Raw genomic sequence first — 21,504 nt, 5'->3', positions numbered from 1 at the left:
GGGACGATCTCTCTGGGGTCTTTCTCCAGCAGTGCCTTTACTTCTTCCAACAGTATGCGTTTTTCTACTGTTGACATTTTCTGTTCCTTGGTGTGCAGTAGTGTGGTTTTTGTAAGGTCAAGGTTCCTCTTCCAATTTTCAAAGAGGAAATAAAAGGGGCAGAGGAAAGGGCAGAACCTCACCGGGGAGAGGTTCCACCCTTCCCAAACAACGATGCACCGTGGCTGGCGGGTATTGTATCGAGTTGTTACAATACCCACCAGCCACGGTAGACAGAGGAGGCAATCTTTCTCCCGAAAGTATATATTTTTTTATTTTCCTTGTTTGTCTGGTCGGCCCTCTGCAGACGCCAGGGGAGTGCCTGCCTTCTTTCTGGTGGTGGTGGCCACTAACAAATCTGGTTTAAGCTAACCCCTAATTTATAGGGGGTCAGTGGCCGCCGCTCTGAATAGTTTTTCTATTCTGGTATTGACTGCCATTGTGAGACTAGGCACCAGTAGGTATGGCTGGATGCGTCTTTGTACAGACTGCAGGAGCGGAATAAACTGGGTGACGGACCTTTTTATCCCCCAGAAGTCTTTGTCGACCTGTGCTTCCGGAATGTCGATATTAATGTGTTGTGCAGCCTTTAGTAGTAGTTAATTGTTTTGTAGTTGGTTATCAACAGGCGAATCTGCTACCGACTGGTCCTAGTGGTCTGGCGACTGGATTACGTAAATGTCGTCGTCATTGTCATAAAATTGGTCTTGGCTATAAAGGTCCCCTTGAGACCCTGGGTCTTGTGACCCTGAGGAGTCGTCATGGTACAAGTCCCGAGAGGGGTCTTGGTAGGTCGAGGCCGGGATGCCTAGAGCAGAGGTGCTAGGTTGTGGCACAAGACAAGACTTTTTGGCAGGGGGCTGCTGAGCTGTGAGGCACCTTTAAGGGATGACAGTTGGTCTTGGTGTCTGTGCCTAAACTCCACAAAAGTTGACATCCTCCTTAAGATTTTATTGAACTGTTCAGGTGCATAGTCGGTTTGGGTACGTTTGGCCATCTGAGAACTGATCGCAGCGAAAGGACTGGAAAAAAAACAGCCCGAATACGATCAGTTCTCAGAGGCTGAAACGCAATAAAATCAACCCACCCACCCTCTTTCCCCACTTACCTGATTCCCGTCGCCTGGCCACTTCAGCCCAGTAGTGTCGGATCCGTCCCTCTAACACGGGTTGCTCCGACGCCGCAGGATCCTTTTTTCTTTTTCCCATCCCCTGCCTCCAATATCGAGGAAGTCTGCACCATTCGACCGAATATATTTTAACAAATTGGCTAATACACACCGATCACGGGGAGCGGGGAACACCCCTGCTTCCCGTGATCGGTGTATATGGAGCGGGGGACACCCCCGCTCTCCGTGATCGGTGTGTATTAGCCAATTTGTTCAAATATGTTCGATCGAATGGTACAGGCCAAATTAAGTCAAATCTACCATTCGGCCAAATGTATTCGAACAAATCTACCAATACTGCATAGTCATATCAAGATGGGAAGCCTGACATGATAGGGGTGGCCTGGGAGTGAGTTTGATCTTTGTGGTGCATAGCCCCTGACAGAGAGTCTACAGGGGGTGGTGGTGGGGAATTGTAGCCTGTGTGCTCTTCGAGGGCAAGGGTGTCAAATTTTTGGACTTTTTCCGTGACCTAGCTTTAAGCACGGAAGCACCCTACGTCTTTCTTAATTAACTCCTGCATTTTCTGCGTGAAAGGAGGGCCTTTTTGCGTGCGGTGTCCGAACCGACCTTCGATTTCGGAGGTCTGTCATGAGGCGAAAGTGTGCGCAATGGCCCGGAGGACAGTGAAGAACCTGAGGCTTTCTCTGTGGACACTGCATGGGCTTCGACGCTTAATGTTACCGTCAAAAGTCAGCCATGGGGTATGTTTTTCGTGTCTTTGTGCTTGTGTGCGCTCTGGCCGCTGGGTGTCTTCTCTAGCATAGAGTCTACGGCCTGTTTCTTGGAGTCAGAGCCTGCATATGAGGTTCCGACAAACCCCGCTCTCGTTCTGCATCACTCATGACTACAATACTGCCCTCGATGGAGTCTTCCGTCACGTCGTTGTAGGCCTCAGCGTGCATGGCGTGAGCGGCCCCGCGTTTGGCGGAACCTTTTAAGTTTTCGGTTGAAAAAGTTTACAGGATTTGCAAACTTTTTCAGGGGGAATCCCACAGGAGACAGCAATTGCGCACTGAGTGTTGTTCCACACAAATTTTCAGTAGCAGGTAGGGCAACATTTAAAGGGAGTTTTGTCCATTATCTTTTACAAGGGCAGGTTGGCGAGAAAAAGGGAAAGGGGATTACAGAATATGCATTCTCTAAAGAGGCAAGTATGAAGAACCTCCCCCTTCTCTCCCTATTGTAATGGGCCGAAGCCCGAAGAGGCCTGTGTAGGCCATGTCTGGTCGTCAATGATGAGGTTGTTTGTTGAAAGTCATCGAGCAGTCTGTTGGCCATGTGGCAAAGCAAACAAAGTAAAGAAAGAGTCTACAAATAAACTTTCAACTAATAAAAGGTATCAGCCTGGAAGAGAAGTCTGCATTTGCAACCGACTCTGATGGCGGAAAAAAACATTATAAGGGACCTCGACGCATGAAGGACCATGGGTATAGTAAACATCACACGTATTACTAACATGCCCTCTCGACGCCAGTTTTTGATAATAGTCCACGACTTCCACTAGATGTCTGACTATGCAGAGCATGTGATGTAAGTAGATCCACAAGCTCCAGAAATATATATCCCCGGGGAAGGTGCCCTCATGGCTTGGTTAATTTGCTGGTCTCGGAGTTAAGTCTGTGTGATGCGACACATAGTGGCATGTGACTCGCTCGAAGTTTGTGATATATGACAGGATTCATCACATACCCTTCCTCTAAATCTGGCCTCCGCTACAGGGCCATTCTATTGATCAAAACCAGTAGCCTCTCCCATATAAAAAGGGGATTCCTATTTGTGGGGTTACCAATTCCACTCAAGTTCTACTGAGGGGAATTCTCCTTTCTCTCGTAAATTGACTGGGGAATAGGAAGAGAGGATCAGGGTTGGAATCCTGTGACGGAAATGTTCAAGGGAGAAAAGACTGAAGATTATTTTTCAGAAAATAACCTTCTGTCTTTCCTCTCCTGAACATTTCCGTCCTGGACCACCCCCACACCGCCACCCACATCCCCCTACTTACCTTGCAGCGGCACACTCCGCTGTGTGCCGCCGACTCGCTATGTCCCTGCGATGCCCATTCCCTTTCACTTCCGTGATCGGGAACCGGCGCTGCAGGTTCCTTTCCTTTTTTAAATGTTTTTACTTTTTTGGGATCGGCTGTGGGGGACACCCCCGCTCACAATATAGTGAACAAGGGTCCTGGTGACACCCCCGCAGCCCTTAGCACCGAATGGGGGATTTGGTTGAACTTTTCAGCCGTTCGGAATTTTCAAACGGCCGAACTTCGGCCAAATCTCCCATTCAGACTTTTATGTACAGGCTTTTTGGACGTTTCCGAAAGAGATGGTGTCAGATTTTAATTTATCAGCTGGGCTGTTTTAACTTTAATTCGAGTCACTCAAAAGACCCACTGATCAAACTGGGGTACCTAACTGCCTAAAAACAATTGAGTTGGAAGTTCGGGTATGTTCACATGTATGGATGTTCACATGTATTATTATTATTTGATTCCTGCCGGGAAAAGGCCCAACTCCCCATTTGTATCAATTGTCTAATAAGTGTCAAATGTCCTAGCTTGTGAGCAATTTACCTATTCTTTTCATGAACACTCATCAATTCCCAAAAAATGTATCCAGTTTCTCACTTGCATGCCATCTCATAATAAGGAATTAATGTTAAAGCGAAAAATTCACTCACGGAGGCTCTTCATTGAATTTGTAGGTATGATGCAGAGAAAATGTACTGATTAGATTGGAATATTTCCCCTCAAAAGCTCTAGCAGTAAGGGATAATTTTATTGTAGGAATACTATAAACCAAGGATGAAGAACCTTATCAATCATTTGCATGGTTTTCTATGGTCTCTGTTGAGTCTCTTCAAGTGGAGTGAGTATGTGAAAAAATGGCTCCATTCCCTGCTAAAGTTAGGGACTCTGTAGTTGAGATCTACAACGTATGAATACAGTTGGAGTAGTTTGCTATCAGGCGTGGACAAGTCTTCATGTAACATTTTTGACCAAACTGTGAAGTTCTCATCTAGCTACAATGAATATTCTAGTGTTCACATGTAGAATTTCTACCAGAAGGTGGCCGCATTGTACACTATTTCGGCTGTGTGTGGGTGGTAAAGAGTTACTTCTTTTGAGTAGGTCATATGGGACAATGTTCTGATCCTTTGAGCTCCAACTGCTGGCAACTCCATTTTGAAGGTGTCAGAGACCAGAGTATGCTTGGGGTGATTGCAGAACATATTAAGGAAACATACATCTTTGTTGCATGAGTGCAGTACTGAGACACACATCTGCAGGTAATGACTTGGGGGTAATTACAGGTACAGGTATGGCGTAATGTTAACTCTGACAGTATTTGAAAAATACTGCTGCAATTACCATTGGCCAGATCCAAGTTGTGAAGGTATTACAACTTACCTCTGACAGTATTGGATTTTAGCCAAAGTCCACCTATGTTTACCTTGACACCTGAGGTGGCAGTCAACATTAAAAAAAAAAGCACCAGACATATTTACTACCTTTTTAACTGTACAGAAGGGGAAGGTCTCGGCACTTCGCTTCAATAAGCTAAAAAAGTAGGTAAATGGAGCTATTTTAAAGGTGTGAAAAGACAGGCATCTTCCACGTAATGCATAAAAGGGTAAGCACTGTCCCTTTTCTGGATTAAAAAATGTACACCATCATATTGAATGTGGAAATTGACATACAAAAAATAACGAGAAAATGACTTCTGAGGTTATCACTAGTACAGTATTTTGGGAGCGCTGCAGGTCGTACTCCAGTAATATCACTGCCACTGGGGGGCTCGGGCGCTAGAGGGCCCATCCAAGATGGCTGCAAGCCCGTGAGCTCTGCTACACCTAACCTAAATCCGGAATGTTATCCAGCAGATTCCCTCGTTGGAACTGCCGCCTGGGCAGAGATACAGTGGTAAGAAGAACTATAGCACAACGTGGTGGAAGAAACCCTGATGAAAATCGGAGCTGCTGAGCCCCGGCACTGAACTTGTGTGCTTGTCTAGGTGCGGCCTGAGAACGCATAAGGAGGAGAAGAGGAGGGGCTCAGACACGTGGGCAAGCCTCCTACGTGAGGTGCGCAGGCTGGCGGATGCTGTGTCTGCAAAGAGGGACAATGAAGAAGGAAGGAGTTTCCGGGATAAATAGCCAACTGACGGCGGGAACCTCGGGCTGTGTGATGAGCAGCATATCGGCAGAAGGAGAGGAAGCGTTGGACGCCCGTGGGCACTCACATAGGCGTCGTACATGTCGAGGATCCTAACTGAGAGCTGACACCGGGAACGGCTCGACCCAACGCTCTGGAGAGGGGGCAGGTCCGCCTGTGATCAGTCTGAGACCCGGACCACTGACAGCGATCCTGTGTGCTGCACACACATCGATACTGGCTGGAAGGTGCAGAGTCCCATGCCTTGAAGCTGGAGAGAGGGGGACCAACAGCTGCTGCGCTGATCCCGGACGGAAGCTGCAGCAAAACAGTATTCGGACTGGGGTGATCTCAGAGCCCATGGACTCCAGACTAGCGTAGGCACCAGTACAGGTTGCAAACCAGTTTTGACCCTCTGCCAGCGGGCACGCTGTGCCACGGGGCACTCACCCAAGCCAGACGGTGAGCAATGCAAAGCTGCAGGGGAGAGTGATGACCCCGCGGACCGGCGCGGCTCGCACAGCCCGAGCTGGTGGGCAAGGGAGGCGAGGACACGGCCCAAAGCGCCGCACCCTCACAAGCATCGAGGACAGGCACCGGACGGACTGGGCGAGATCCCTGGCCCGTGGCGGGGGCCCGGGCTCTTCCCCTTACTGCGGAGGCCTGCCTACGTGTACGGATCGAGACGCGGAGGTGAAGGACTGCTGATCCGGCCTGGCTTTCTCTACAAGCATCCGGGCCAGACGGTCTCCCTGCTCTGCGACAGAGCTGTCCTGCAGGCCATACACACTAACACAGAAGCTGCATGGCAGTGAAGGGGACAGCCAGCTGAAATGTATAGAAGGCATCAAAGGGGAAGATAGTACGAAGGGGGACAGGCAGTGAGACAGCCCTGCTAATACTCAAAGGGCTTATTTGACACTACATATACGGACACTCTGCAAACGTGGGAGGGCACAACCCACTCCGAATCCACATAAGCAACAACACAGAGAATCTCACACAGCTGTGGCGAAGGCACTGGGACCAACTCAACCCGCCTGTACTTCAACAAGAGGCACCTGAAGGCGTGTCTCGGAGAGTAGACAACTGAAGGTTGTGGACCACACACAAGGACTGAAGCAAGCACGGATAGCCCGAGGTGCTGTTCCGCACGCCCTCTCATGTGACACCAGTGCGGTGGGCATGAAAGACTAACAAATATTTTGGGAACACAGGAGCCACGGGGCAGGGTCCTTGCTATAAGAACCACAGCGTCGCTGGGAGAGAGGGGACCACGCAGCGCAAGCCTCATGTGCTGTGGTCATTAATGGCTGGGGTTGATCACACCTGCCCCAAATCCAACTGCCACCTGAAGGGTGAAGGTCCTACCGTTCGGTGAGAGCTGCTCACATCTTGTCATTGCTTCTAGAGACAACGTATAACCAGTAAAAGGGCTTTGCCGGGTGCAGGCAGTGACTTGGAGACGAAAGACGGTGTCAGCTACTGCTTTCAGAGGTGGGTGTGCTGCCGCAGCTTCACGGGGGGCTCAAACTGCCCGGATCCACAAAGGTTGTTATCGTGTCGCAGAACCCCGGCTACTGCTGTTGCAACAGGACTGCTGAGGTCCACCACTACGGACTTGGAGGCAGGGGCAAAACCAACCTGAATCTCACTAGCGAGACTGTGGTGGAACTGTACCACAAAACTCCTGACAAGGTCACCACCAACTGACACAGTCTTGGTCAATATGCTGCGACTTCAACTATGACTACTATTGGTGGGGCATAGCACTACAGGTCTGAACACTATGACCCAACACTGTCAAGCGATTCAGTGGTGCACGCCTCAATCTAGGGGAGGAAGACTTTAACAGGCAGGGAGTGGGGGCAGCGACGAGCCCCGCATGTCCCACCAACACCCAGAACACCGGCAGTGTCCAAATCAGGGACAGAGGCAAGCACCAGGCAAAGTTACACTTCTACTCTCCCGCTCTGCCAAAAAACAGTAAAACAATGGAGGCTACACCAGAGGCGCACCCTCAGACCCTGCCTCAGGACCCGGCAGGTGCATTCCAAAACATTAAACAGATGTTCACACAAATGCAATCCAGCATCCAGTCCTTTGATGGTAAACTAGAAATACAGCGGGAGGCCTTGGGCCCTGAAGGGTTCTCGGAATTGTGTATAGTGGAGAGAGCGCATCGAATACCAAGCAAAAGGAAACCCATCCCGGGGCGCCACCACGCCCGGTAATAGCACGTCTGCTGAACTATCTGGACCAGGATGCAGCATTGCGTAATGCTCGGGAGAAAGGGACAGTCCGCTACAGAGACAGTACGATCAAATTGTTTCCGGATTTCTCTGATAGAGTGCAAGCGTCGAGGAAGACGTTTCTGGAAGTCAAGAAGGTGCTGCGGGACCGAGGGATGAAATATGCAATTCTGTTTCCGGCTAAACTAAGAGTCGAACACAATGACCGGGGTCTGTTCTTCAACACACCGGAGGAGGCCTTAGCGCTTTTGGAGACACTACCTAGAAATCCTCGAACAATAGGTAATAATGACTGATGAGTCTCTGCAGGAACATATCCTTTTGAGTTGTCAAAGCACAGTTGTCAACAATGTTAAATCCTCAACATATTAGAGGGGGTCCGTTCAACCCAAGAAGGTGTGTTAGGTGGTCGGGCTCCTGCTGATCCCTTGAGCGGAATCTTAAAAGGGCACATGTTTGGGGATGGGAGACAGATGACTAGTTGGGGTAAGGGGGGGTTCAAGTTTCACTGACGAGTTGGGGTTGTCGGTGAGGGAAGGGGGGATACGAGGTACACTTGCAATAATAGTCACATCCCACATGACACAAGATAGAGCCGGGTTGCAGACATACGCGACGAGTTGCCAGCCAGTCATGCAAAAGGTAAATCACGGGAGAGACAAAAGGTCAATACTAGCAGTCATGGTTACACAGGTACCAATAGGGGAAGAGCAGCTCCTTCTGTTAAATGAAAGACATGGCCACGCTTAACCTCTGGACCTGGAATATAAGGGGGTTAAAATGTCCAACCAAATGCCGGAAAATACTGCTGTACATGCAGCGACATAGGGTAGGAATAGCATTCTTACAAGAAACTCATTTAACTTCAGATACGGAATCCAAATTCGGGAAAACCTGGGGTTGTCGCAGGTACTTCTCATCATACTCATCATACGCACGGGGGGGGTGGGCATACTAATACACAGCAATGTGGTGTTCCACCAAACCAAAGTGGTGAAAGATGAGGGAGGCAGAGGTCTCATTGTTCAGGGCACCATCCAGGGGGAATTGTATATGTTAATTCATTATTATAGCACGAATCAGGATACAGTGGATACATTAAAGTGGGTGGATCGACAATTTGTGGAGCTGGCGCCAGGGAAGATTATCTGGGCTGGTGATTTTCATACGGTGATGCAGTCGGCAATGGATAGAACGGGAGGGACTCAGGGGCCTGGGAACAGAGGTTCGAGGGCATGACACTCTCATGTGATATCGCAGATGTTTGTAGGGTACGGAATCAAGCGGTGAAGCAGTATAGGTGCCATTTGAATCCTCACAATTCGACATCAAGGATAGACTTCTTTCTTGTTTCGCATTCAGTAATGGATCGGGTGGTGGAAGTGGGGATTCACGCCTGCACGCTCTCCGATCATGCCCCTATGATTCTAGAGATGGGATTGTCAGGAAGGGTAAAAGAAAGGCCTCCCTGGTGCTTTAAGAGCGAGGCACTCCCCGATACAGTCTTTCGAGATAGCTTAACCTCAGCCATAGACGCCTTTTTTTAAGAGAATGTGGGATCGGTGCAGTCAGCGGGAACCCTGTGGGAAAGTTTTAAATGTGTGTTAAGGGGAGAGTGTATTTCCAAGCAAATAGGGATTCTTAGACCGATTAGACGGGAACTAGAATTCAAAGAAACCAGCATACGTGCGCTGCAGACAGCATCCCCGAACCCTACAAATAGGAAACAAGCTGAAATTCTGTCCCAGTTACAAGAATTTCAAGACTTAGCACTCAGGAAGTGAAGTATGTTAATAACCAAACGAGCGCGCCAACATGGGGAAGGGCATATGCCTGGTCAGACATTAGCCAGACCCACCAAGATAGATGGGCTGTGTGCCAGTTCTTCCTTTTTTATAATAATTTATATACATCCCAGATACATGCTTCACAATCATACATAGAGAAGTACATGGAGCAGGTGGCCTTACACTAGTGTTCCGAGGACCAGAGGGAACTACTGAACCGCCTGTTAGTATTGGTTGAAATGTTGAACGCCATTAAGTCTCTACCAAATGGGAAGTCGCCCGGACTCAACGGGTTCACGGCAGAATTTTATAAACAGTACGCTTGGCCCCCACCTATTGGGAATGTATCAGCATAGTCTGGAGAGTGGGTCCCTACCAGACACGCTGAGGGAAGCGGTGATGGTAGTACTGTTGAAGCCGAACAAACCCATTAATGATTGTTCTTCCTATCGCCCAATTTCGTTAATCGACAGACAACAAAATTCTGGCAAATATCTTGGCATCGTGGTTATCGCCATTGATACTGACAATGGTTCGGGCTGACCATGCAGGTTTTATCCCAGGAAGATCAACTTTGCTCGGTCTCCGGAGGATGTTTAGGATGATGGCGGCAGTATCACCCGAGGAGACTCCGTGGTGGCAGGCTTACTCGGCGCCACAAAAGCGTTTGACTCGGTCGAATGGCCGTTCCTCTTCGCAGTGCCACGACGGATGGGAATGGGCGAAGGTTACATCGCCAAGGTCAAACTGCTGTACATACAGACGGTGGCCAGGGTGAGAGTGAACGGTCAGATGACACCAGAAATGGCCCTAGAGAGAGGGACCCGACAAGGTTGCACGCTCTCACCGCTGCTTTTCGCTCTGGCGATCGAACCATTTGCTGAGCGGATACGGGAAATACACATGCATCGCGGGGTGAGGTTACACAACACAGGATAGTAATTTCACTATACGCGGGAGACATGGTGCTGTTCGTTAAAGACCCTAAAATCTATTTAGACCCAATAATGGGGGATGTCCAGAGCTTTTGGGAAATGTCTAGTCTGAAGGTGAATGCCTCTAAATTGGTACTTTTCACGCTGACGGAAGCAGTCGAACAATTTCAGGAAGGCCGAGGACTTCAGTGGCACGTGACCCAGACTCGCTATCTGGGAATCAATGTTGCCAGGGATGGAACCGTGGTGTACCACAGCAATTACCTGGGAGTCTTAAGTCTAGCCCGAGCGGCAGTGACACATTGGAAAAATCTCCCCTTAAATCTGTACGGTCAGGTATCCTTGGTTAAGATGACACTGCTCCCCAGATTTCTTTGTGTTTCTGAATGCTCCAATCGGGGTGCCCAGGGAATACTTTCGTAAGGTGAAATCGGTAATCTCTCAAATTTTGTGGGTGGGGAAACCTGCCAGGGTATCTTGGGACGTGCTGGCGGCACCAGTGTCTGAAGGGGGACTGGCGCTACCTGACCTTGAAATACATTACTATGTAGCACAGACAGGATATCTTAAACACTGATATAAAACATAGGGGGAAGGAGGCATGTGGAGGTGGAAAGAGCGGTGGCAACTCCGGATCTCCTCAGAACAGTCATACTCACAGCACCAAGCAGAGCGCAGAGCGCACTCGACGTGAAACCTAGTGGAAGTGACCTGTAGAGCATGGACACACCTCGAACACAAAAAGGGGGGGGGAGGTCCTTTACTCACCCACACTTCCCGTGGTGCATGTACCGGGAATTCCGATCACAGCGAGTCTGCTTTTGGGGCTCTGATGAGAAACCTGGAGATATCTATCTTTGGGGAACTTTTTCTGGAAGGCAAATTCGTATCCCTAGAGGAGTTGAAAGGGAAAGGGGTAATGTCAGCCGTGGATATATTTCTATACTTCTGCTTGAGGGTAAGCTTGACTCAGGTGTTCACCACATCCCGGAACAACTCCAGGTCTCACCCATGCTGGATAAACTACTGCAGGGAGTGGTTGGTAGCAAGGTGACATCCGGATTATACGCTATGTACATGAGCACCAGGAGTAAAGACTGAGCTTCACTGAGGGCAAAGTGGGAAAAATCCTTCGGAGGGACATCCCGGAAGAGGTGTGGACATACTGCTGCATGGGGATCAGAAAGGGAACCATCAATGCACAACTTAAATGAATTCACTTCAAATATATAAACCAGTATTATTACACCCCGACTAAACTAAAGGAATACTTATCAGACACTACAGGGGGATGCAAAAGGTGAAACACCGAACCGGCAGACATCCTTCATGAATCTTGCAATTGTCCAGTCATACGACATTACTGGGATGAGGTATTTGATACAATCAGTGGCGTAACTGGCCAAACGATACGCCCAGATCCACTAATGGGGCTACTGGGATATACCAAAGAGGTTCCCAAGCATACCAGGAAATTGGTTAGTCTACTACTTACACTGGCCAAATGGCGAGTAGCAATGCAATGGGGAGGGAAGAGAAGCCTGAGACACTCACAAAGGAATGTATTGCTTTGATATGGAAACTGGTTGGGGGGTCTTTGAATCGAAAGCGGGGCAATGCCGGTAATGTTTGGGCACTTCCTGATCCAGCAGTCTGCAGATACGTATGAAGTATTACCAACATAAGTAGCCAAAAGTTGAATGGAATGAGTAGAGTATAATGATGTAGAAGTAGGACACACAGTGTGGTAGAAGGAATGCACTACAGCAACTATGCAGACACAAGAAGGTTGTGACTCATTGCTTGGAACAGCTCTATGTCAGGACTCATGTACAGGGATATATCTTTGTGACGGCGGGGGTGTATGGGAGGGATAATGGACAGTGGGTAAAGTAAGCACGTTGCGCTTACTGTCTGTATTTTGTATTATTAAATGCCAATAAACAGAGTTAAAAATATATATATATATCACTGCCACCACTAGTAAACTCTGAAAAGGACAGACTTGCAGAAATACAACCGGTAGAGGCAGCATTTACTGTGCCAATATTTCTTTTTTTTTTAAACTAAAACTCGTATTGTTCCCTAAGAGATAGGGTAGACAAACTTAAATATGTTCATTAGAAATGTGAATGCATCACTTTAAAATGTATCTCTTAAAAATAAAGAACTCCACATTAACACAACATCAAATTCACCTTCCTTTTTTAAAGCAGAATAGTCATCACACACATCTCCTTGTTGTGGAATCTCTCCCACTCTGCCAACGGGCATTAGATTAGTGGTTAGGGGATGCTAGACAGAAAAGAATGGCATAAACAAGACAGCAATAACATCACCAATCACGTTAAGCAGCAGAAATGACTATCCATCAGTATCTGCTGCCAAACCAGAATATGATTAACCATCATGCAATGAATACACAGTTCTCACAACTTTGACAAATTGCAAAGAGGCAACATTTGACCGCCAATCAGCTTTTCCACCTAGGTAACCCTATCCTGTTCAATCCTTTCTGAAAAGCTTGAGCTGCCTTTATCAGCACAAACAGGTAGGTCTTTTTACCCTGCAGCCTCGCCAGATGCCCAATCAAAGTATCAATTCATTTCTGTACTAAATCTTTAAGAGCTTCACCTCCTGTATCTGAATTTCGGCATCATAAACCAATTCAGGGATGGCAAGGATTGTATGGCCCCTAAAAAAGGAAGGACAAACAATTCTTTGTCAGGGTCCACCTATATTTCTCTTGAATGCCCAGGTTCAGTTATCTAAGTAGAGTAGGTTCTTCAGTACTTTTGCAACACTGTCCTCTATTAGATAGACAAATTAGTTCATAAATAAACATTATCTGCACACAGCTTACATCCAAAAAACACACTTTATACCTTTCAGCCTCCCTGTTTGGAGCTCTCAGGCCTAGGATTCTGGGATTAGCAGCTTGTGAAATATTTCCAAATTTCACTGACTTCACATGTAAGTACACAAAGGACGTCAATGCACTCCTGAAACCTTCTGTGACTAAAACAGTCTGCACCTGTGTTTTTACTGTTTTCAAAGACGTTGAAGTACTGGGTCACCCACTAAACCTCTGTTACTGTGCAATCAATGCAGACATTCATAGATTATAATTTATCCTCCATGAGAGTGGCCTTTACTGCTATAATATTAGTAGTTCTCTGCATTTTTCCACGTGCCTCCATTAGGAGAGCCATACACTGGAATAGTGCAGAGAACTGGCCAGTTTCATTTGGTGTTGCTCTTGGTGCATCCCCACCCCAACTGGGAGTTCTCTTGATTCATTGGAGGACATCCTCGAGTGTGTGCAGAAATTCTACTAATAGGAAGAAAGTAGGGGGCAGGAGGGGGAATAGTACTCAATGTGACCGGTTTCACTGACTACCAGGAGCGATGGTTGAAGATCTGCAACACCATGCCTCTGGCCCTCCAAATGTATGTAGTGGCATCTCACTCTATTTCTTTCTACTGCCATGGCGGTTTTCCCTGGTCAGGAGAGCATAACGCGGTGGTACAGGTATAACGTTGGCTGCAAGGAAACTGCTGACCCCCTTCACTGTCAACATAACAGACCAGAATCACAGCAGAGTTGCATCTGTATAGATTAATTCGTGTTGATGCCATGAAGAGAGCTGAGGCCTCACCCAGATTCTGCTCCAGCAGTTTCCAAGGGGACATGGGCCTCAAATCTCCTGCAGGAGCCGCTCCTTAGTTCAGCACAAATGAACACCCTCAGAACACAACATTCTTTGACACTCTGGCTTTGCTACAGCCAAACTGCAACTTGACCCCTCTAACTGAGGGAGTGGCCACAAGGCATGTGCACCTTCAGTAGAATAACATTCAGAAATCACAGAGGGGAAACATTTTTCCTTGACAAATATTATAGGCTGAGCAGCAGTTTCTTTTATCCACAAAAGGAAGGATTATTAAGAACACCTAAGATATGAAAACCTATATACAAGTTGCATTAATACTTGTGAAAAAAATGTATATCAACCCATAGAAGGTAATTCTATATTACAGACTTACATATAAACTGTTGCATGCCTAAATGTTTTTGATTACGTTATTTCTGAGTTCTGGGGATAATCCATTTGTAATTTTCTTAATTACCACAAATTCCCAGGGGACAGAAAGGAAAGTTACACTTTTGTCCCATATTGGCAGGCTTTAAACAGTGGAGAGACACAGGACTGGAACACTGCTCCCCAGGCCCGGACCTTGCTTCCTTTGACAGCAAGACAGGGAAGATAGGCATAGCAGTGGGTAAGAGGGAGGCTGTAGCATGAATACCTGTTCTATCACTGCCCCTTCTGCATCCCCAGCCTCACAGTCTTTCAAAACTAAGTGATGAACATGGCCGGCAGGGGAGCCTTAAAAGACGCTGCAGGGTGTTGTACCCTCAACTAGTACTGCAAGTGGGAACAAGGCTTGGGGCATACAGGGAAATGGCGAACACCGTGAACCTCTTTCAATACTTTCAATGGAAAATTGCTGCATCTTCCCAGCTCCTTTATGAATGGGGGCACACAGGGACTGAGTGTTGCATATTTCTGCAAATTCCTGTTACATAGAGAAATACTTTGCCTCTTTGTCAGCTGATGTCTATTAGCTTTGCCTCTTGTATCTGATCTTTAAAAAACGCGTTTACTTTTGGAGTTTTTTCATGAGAATTAGTGACATAGCATGGTGCAATTATAATATTTGTATCATTAATCCATTTTCTATTCAACAATACATTTAGTTTACTGAATTTACTTTCCTCCTAGGGGACAACATTTGCTTCTTAAGAAAGAAATCACAAATAACTAATTTAAACATACTCGCCTCTAAATGTGTCACTGTTAGGAATAGCTTTTCTTCTCAACATGTCTGGCCTCTTTCTTTGTCTTCAGCTTGTATCCTTCACCCTGCTTTAGAAAAATCTATATTAATGCATTATGTAAAAATAACACACACACACATCAATCACATATGCAAGATATGCCGCTCCGGTCAAATATACACAGAGAGGTGATTGCAATAGAAGCACTGCAGAAAACAGCAGTCTCAATGACTCAGTAATCAAAGAAATTAGAAGTTGGATATCATCCTAAGAAAAGAAGTTTTGTATTTTCAAAAAAAAAAAATCTTTTGCATACCAGTTAAAGCAAAGAACACACCAGCCTTGTTAAATGATAAAAGCAAAGCAACCACAAGCAAGTAAAATGAATTGTTAAAGCTTTGTGGTGGGATATGAATCAAGGAAGTCATAAATGAGTGCGATTTTGATGTGAAAAAATGGTTGTGTGAGTCAATTGCTGAAGACAGTAGAGCTGACATCTGAAGTCCAGGCGATACTACAAACTTGTGTGTAAAATTACCTCCTTATACTACAGCTCTCCCAAGTGGACATAGGAGTTTTTAATATGAAAGAGTTGTTGTAGTGTAAGGCATGATTTGTGTCTTTAAGCCTGTTGTACTTGATTGAGATTATGGACTTTAAAAAGCAGTTTTACAGACTCATCAAATATTTGGTTAAGCTAAAGAAAGCTGCAACAAACCCTGAAAAAATGCAGTAACTTTATTTGTGAGGGCGACAAAAGACATTATTTTCCTTCAATGTTCACAAGGTTATCAGATTAATGTCTAACCACAGATTTCTCAAATTTAAATGAGATTGATCACAAAGGATGCAACTACTTCTGATCATCTGCTCCCTCAATCAAATACTTCCATTAAGACTGCTAGATACACAATTCTCGGAGTCCGCTTGTACCCTTCCAAAGCGCACAGAGCTAACTAAATAGTGGCAAAAAGCGAGTTACAAAAATTCTAATATATACATTTAAAAAAATCTTAGTTTGGGCGGGCCTGTCCCCTAACCATCCAGTAAGATGCATTCCTCTATCTTTACTCTGCGGCTTCAGGAGTGGTGTCAGAGGAATGACCCAATAAAAACGTGCAGCTTCATTGCTATGGTTCTTTGCATTGATGGGGGAGCGGTCTTGATAGCAATGTTGCAGGAAGTTCATTGTGGGACAGTTGCATGTTTGAGGAGGAGCGCCCCTCTGAGCTCTTTTATAAGGGTCAAGGGGAGTGGTGAGGTAGCATACTAGCTGCTGAGCAGACCACTACCCATTCCCAGCTGTAGGTGACCTGGTAGACTATTGCTGTGTGGACTTGGGTGGATTGTTGCCTGCGCTTGGAGCTCTCGATCGTGACCATTTGGATGAGGGATCACAGGCTCTAGCAGCAGTGGACTTACAAGAAGGATACTGCTGTACTCTAGCTGCGAACAGCAGTGGGGGTGTCTCTGAGAAAGATCTTGATAATCCTCCTTTGGTGCAAAGAGGAATTAGCGTGTTGAATCTGGCAGCCATCTTGGAAGGGCAATTAATTAGTGTGAAACAGATGGAAGGAGTGCAGAAACTGTGAGATCCTGAATGCACTGGCCCAGCACAGAGTGGTGGACATGGGAGACAGAGAGCAAGAAAAAAATCAAAAGAGGTACAATCAACTTTATTCAACCCACAAGGGAGTGGTTCCAAACATAAGTCTAGGGACCAATCTCCCACGAACGTGACCTCTCCTTTCTGAGATCCTGTGATGGCAGCCCAAGCCGGATTGAAAAGTTAATAGCCTACTTAGACGATTGTGAGACTGGAACCCCGGTTGTCTCGGGGCATACGTCGACCCTTACCCCAAACCTCAAATCAGTGCACCTCTCCTCAGTGCTCCTGCCTACTCCCCTCCCTGCCACAGGTGCCGGCCTTGGGATGGCCACCCTTACCTTGGATACATGGATACGTCTGAGGACGGAGTCCCAAGCTGGAGGCGCAAGGATCGGGCGGCTCATGCAGGAACTGCATCGCAGGAGGAGAAGATGGCCGTGACATGCCGTTGGATCACTGGTGGCACTGAGGATATTGAAGCACGGAGATGGTGAGCCGCTGATGCCTGGAATACCTCAGAGCAATGCAGAAGAGCATTGCAGAAGGACTTGATTGTGGCCATGACAGGTTGGGGCAAGGCAAAGCATTTTAAAGGGACAAAGGAACCTCCTTGGGATGAAAGAGGGGATTGGATGAAAGGCGATCGGATGCCTATAAATGGACAAGGAAGGGTGTTAATGGCGTTCACTTCTTTTTGTGTTCACAGGGAGAGCAGAGCACAGAGGAAGAAGCAGGTCAATGGCGGGCCTAATAGAAGGCAGAGAAGAGGAAATTAAGGACTACCTTACAGTATATAACCAGACTCTTATGAGAGGGTGAAGTAACCCTGACAGTATATGACTGGACTATTGGATATCAATAATACAAAACCCCCATCCTGCTAACTAGAGCCTGCATTGTCTATCAATTCCACAAGTGGTGGCAGGGATGGGATCGACAACGCCATTGAGGAGCTCATTAAGGTTTTAACCGATAGCCAGCAGTAATTGCAGCAGTTAATACAAGTACAGTCACAACAGGCCCTGGCAGACCAAAAGCCTTCCAGCAGGCCATTCAACTGCAAGGGACTCGACAAACAACTACCCAAGAAAAACACCAAGACGCACTCATACAACTAACTGATGTCGTGACCTCGACACGGATCCACCCTGTGGTGCCCTCTTCCGTCCTGCAGAAATATAAGGATGGTGACAATCCTGCTTTCTTCATCACCAGTAGCGAAAGGATTGCACGCAACATACAGTGGCCACAGTAACAATGGGCCAATATATGCCCCCTTAATCATGGGACCAATGTAAGGGTCTTATCAGGCTGTTAACCCTACTGTTGACACCCTTTATGTGGATATCAGGAGAGAAATACTAGAGCGCCTGGGGTTGGACGAAGAAGCATACTGGTTAAAATTCAGAGAGACCCATTTAAAACCCAGAGGGAATCCAAGACAGTTGTACTACCGGGTAAAGGATTTGATGGAAAAGTGGCTACAGCCGTCTACATCTTCCATGCTTGACATGGTGGAAAAAATCATACTGGAGCAGTTTCTCGAGGGTCTACCCGGCTACATTCAGCATTGGGTCAGGCAGAACCATAAACCCAGCCTACCTGAAGCCATTGACATCGCTGCCGCATATCAGAAGGCTGGCTATAACAAACCACCGAACCAGGAAAATCAGCCCAGAACGATAAACCCCACTAAGTTCGTTCACTTAGACGTGCAGAATAAGGGGGTAGACATAAGGGCCACCATCCTTCCTTATTTATCTGCCCCTGTTATCAGGGTTGATTTGTCTCATTTTAAGGAAGTGATGGAAGAGGCTGAAATGGTATGGTGGAGGGAAGTACCCTTCTCAAAAAGTGACCTAGACAGTCCCATTGGAAAGCGAAGAAAAAACAGGAGAGAGATGAGGGAAGACAAGAAGCAATGGAAGAAAGCCATCTACTTGAATAGACCAGTTAATTGGAACCTAGATGAACAAAGTCCTTCTATTAGGACCAAGACTTTAATCGATCCTTTGTTCAGAATTGCCTGGATGAAACCAGATCAGGACGCAAAACCTGGAACAGACCAGGGTCTGTACTTCAAACAAAGCAATGGATTGTACTACAGGGCATACAAGGCAGAAACTGGAACAGACAAAGAGAAGTTACTTATTCCGAAATCCCATTCAGAGAAGGTGATGTGGTTAGCTCACAGTCATCCATGTGGAGGACATTTGGCTGCTTTGAAAACCCAGCAGAACCTAACGAAAAGATTCTACTGGCCCGGAATTTATGGAGACGTGATGAAATACTGCAAAGTGTCCTACTTGAAAGTTAACCAGCGGTGTCCCCCCCCCCCCACCCTCAGAGCACTGTTGCACAAGATGCCTCTCAAAGATCCCATTCCAGTAAATTATTGTTGGCATAGTCTGACCCTTAGAACTCACCAGTACAAGTACATCATGGTGATAATAGATTATGCCACATGGTATCCAGAAGCTTTCCTGATGAGAGGGATATCCACAAAGCATGTATGCAACCTGTTGATAACTTTCTTTCTTGAAATCCTCAATGTCCAAGGGACAAACCTCTTGGCTATAGTAATGACCCAAGTGTGTTTGTGTGCAAAAGCTGCAGGTTAAGGACTTCTGTATATCACCCCCAAACCGACAGCCTGGTGGAACAATAAAACAGATGCTTTGTAGGACTGTTGGACCAGAAGGAAAGAACTGGGAACAAACCCTACCCTTAGTACTCATGGTTCTTAGAGACACCCCACAATCCTCCACAGGATTTTCCCCATTTGAACTTCTGTTCTGGAGACAAATGAGAACCTTGTTGGACATGGTGTGAGAAGAGTGGGAACAGAAGGAGGAATTGTCGCTCACGGAATGTGTGGAAATCCTCAAGGGACATATGGACAAGTTCAGAAAAATGGGCAGAGGAACATTAGCAAGAAGCCCAATACAATACAAAGAGCAGGATGAGAATGTATGCCAGGTGATTTACATGGTGGCCCACCCAGAACAAAAGCAGCTAGGAAAAGTGTACCATGTCAACCTTCTGAAGAAATGGTCTGAACCTGAATATACCATAGGACTCATCACCAAGGCATCTGATGGAGTAGACTTATTCTGGTGCAAGCCCAATGCCAGCCTAGAGGACGTACAATGGGGAACAGACTTGTTGGAAGAGAAAAAGAAAGAACTACTGGAGGATCTCCAGTACCATACCTGCATTCCTGGACGAACCTCTCTAGCCGAGCATTCCATTCAAACCAATCCCAGTAAGATTGTTCGGATGAGACCCTATAGAATTCTGGCAGCCAGACACAAGATGGTAAAGCAACAAATCGAACATATGTTACGTATGGAAATCATAGAATCCTCTGTAAGCCCATGGCACTCTCCCGTAGTAATAGTACCAACGCCAGACGGGTCCCCCAGGTTTTGCATGGACTTCAGACAGCTGAACAGTATATCTATTTACAAGGCATACCAGTTGCCAAGAGTCGACGAACTACTAGAAAGACTAGGCGCTGCAAATTATCTTTGAACCAGTGACCTCACAAAAGGTTATTGGCAGATACCTTTGAACCCCCAAGAGACAAGGAAAAAACGCCTTTGCCGGTACACAGGGATTGTAACAGTTCAAGGCGTTGCCATTCAGGTTGCACAGAGCACCAGCAAAGCTGTAGGGGCTAATAGACCGCTTACTGCAACCCCGTCAAGCATACTCTGCCGCTGATCTGGATGACAATCATTTTCAGCAAGACATGGGACAAGCATTTGGAACACGTATGCCTGCTGGTGGATTCACTGTCGAAAGCCGGAGTGAGGATCGTGGATTCACTGTCGAAAGCCAGAGTGAGGATCAACCCAAGCAAACAGTACTGAGCTCCACAGAAACCATAGATCTGGAGAATGGAGAAAATCCCTCTACCTAGGACAAAAAAAAAATAAGAGCATTCTTGGGTTTTGTAGGGTACAACAGACAATTCATCCCTACGTTCTGCTGTTGCAGCACCTTTAATGTATGCGTTAAAAACCTGCCATAAAGCGGATCGGTCTCATGATCCTGCGGCACAAAATGCTTTTGTACAATTGAATAATATCTCCACAAATCCGGTTCTACAATGCAGAACTTCACAGAGCCTTTCTTTCAACAAACGGATGCATCTGGAGGGGGTTTGGGAACTGTACTCTCTCAAGGGAGTTCCGAAGATCGTCACCCAGTTTGTTTCATCAGTCGTTAACTACTACAGCATGAAGTGGCCTATTCCACTATCGAAACGGAATATCTTGCAATCAAATAGGCAGTTGAAGGGCTACCATACTACCTGTTAGGTGGCCGTTTTACCCTCTTTATGGATCAAGCACCGCTGCAGTGGTTGACAAGGCATAAAGACACAAATCATCAGGTATTGAGGTGGTTTCTGTCACTACAGCCCTTTGAGTTCTTGATGTTGCATCACCCAGCAAAGCTCCAAAGAGTGGCTGACTGTCTGTCCATGCCTGGCATTCTGACTAATCCTCAGGAGGCTTGTGGGGAGATGTGTGATAATGGAACCTGGTCTTTCTTGGGGCAGACGTTGACCCCTATCCCAAACCTCACATTGGCGCACCTCTCCTTGGTGCTACTGCCTACTCTCCTTCCCGATGCAGGTACCTGCCCGGGGACAGTGGTCCTTACCTTGGATACATGGATACATCTGAGGCTGGGGTCCCAAACTGGTG

General features: G+C 46.8%; 1 protein-coding gene across 8 annotated transcripts in view; it reads right to left on the bottom strand.

Annotated features, from left to right (window-relative positions):
• Positions 1 to 21,504, bottom strand: part of ANK3 (ankyrin 3) — a 2,768,233-nt gene that overhangs the window by 13,194 nt on the left and 2,733,535 nt on the right. For all 8 annotated transcript variants that reach the window (XM_069611214.1, XM_069611216.1, XM_069611217.1 and 5 more), the window contains one exon: positions 15,183 to 15,268. In XM_069611214.1, the coding sequence (XP_069467315.1) occupies positions 15,200 to 15,268 (69 nt within the window). In that variant the 3' untranslated portion in view covers positions 15,183 to 15,199. The remainder of the gene's footprint in view (positions 1 to 15,182; positions 15,269 to 21,504) is intronic.

This window comes from Ambystoma mexicanum, chromosome 8, assembly GCF_040938575.1.
Source record: "Ambystoma mexicanum isolate Mex_15411 chromosome 8, UKY_AmexF1_1, whole genome shotgun sequence".
In the NCBI taxonomy this organism is placed as follows: Eukaryota; Metazoa; Chordata; class Amphibia; order Caudata; family Ambystomatidae; genus Ambystoma; species Ambystoma mexicanum.
The sequence above is the reverse complement of the archived record's forward strand: the minus strand, read 5'-3'. Positions and strand labels throughout refer to the sequence as shown.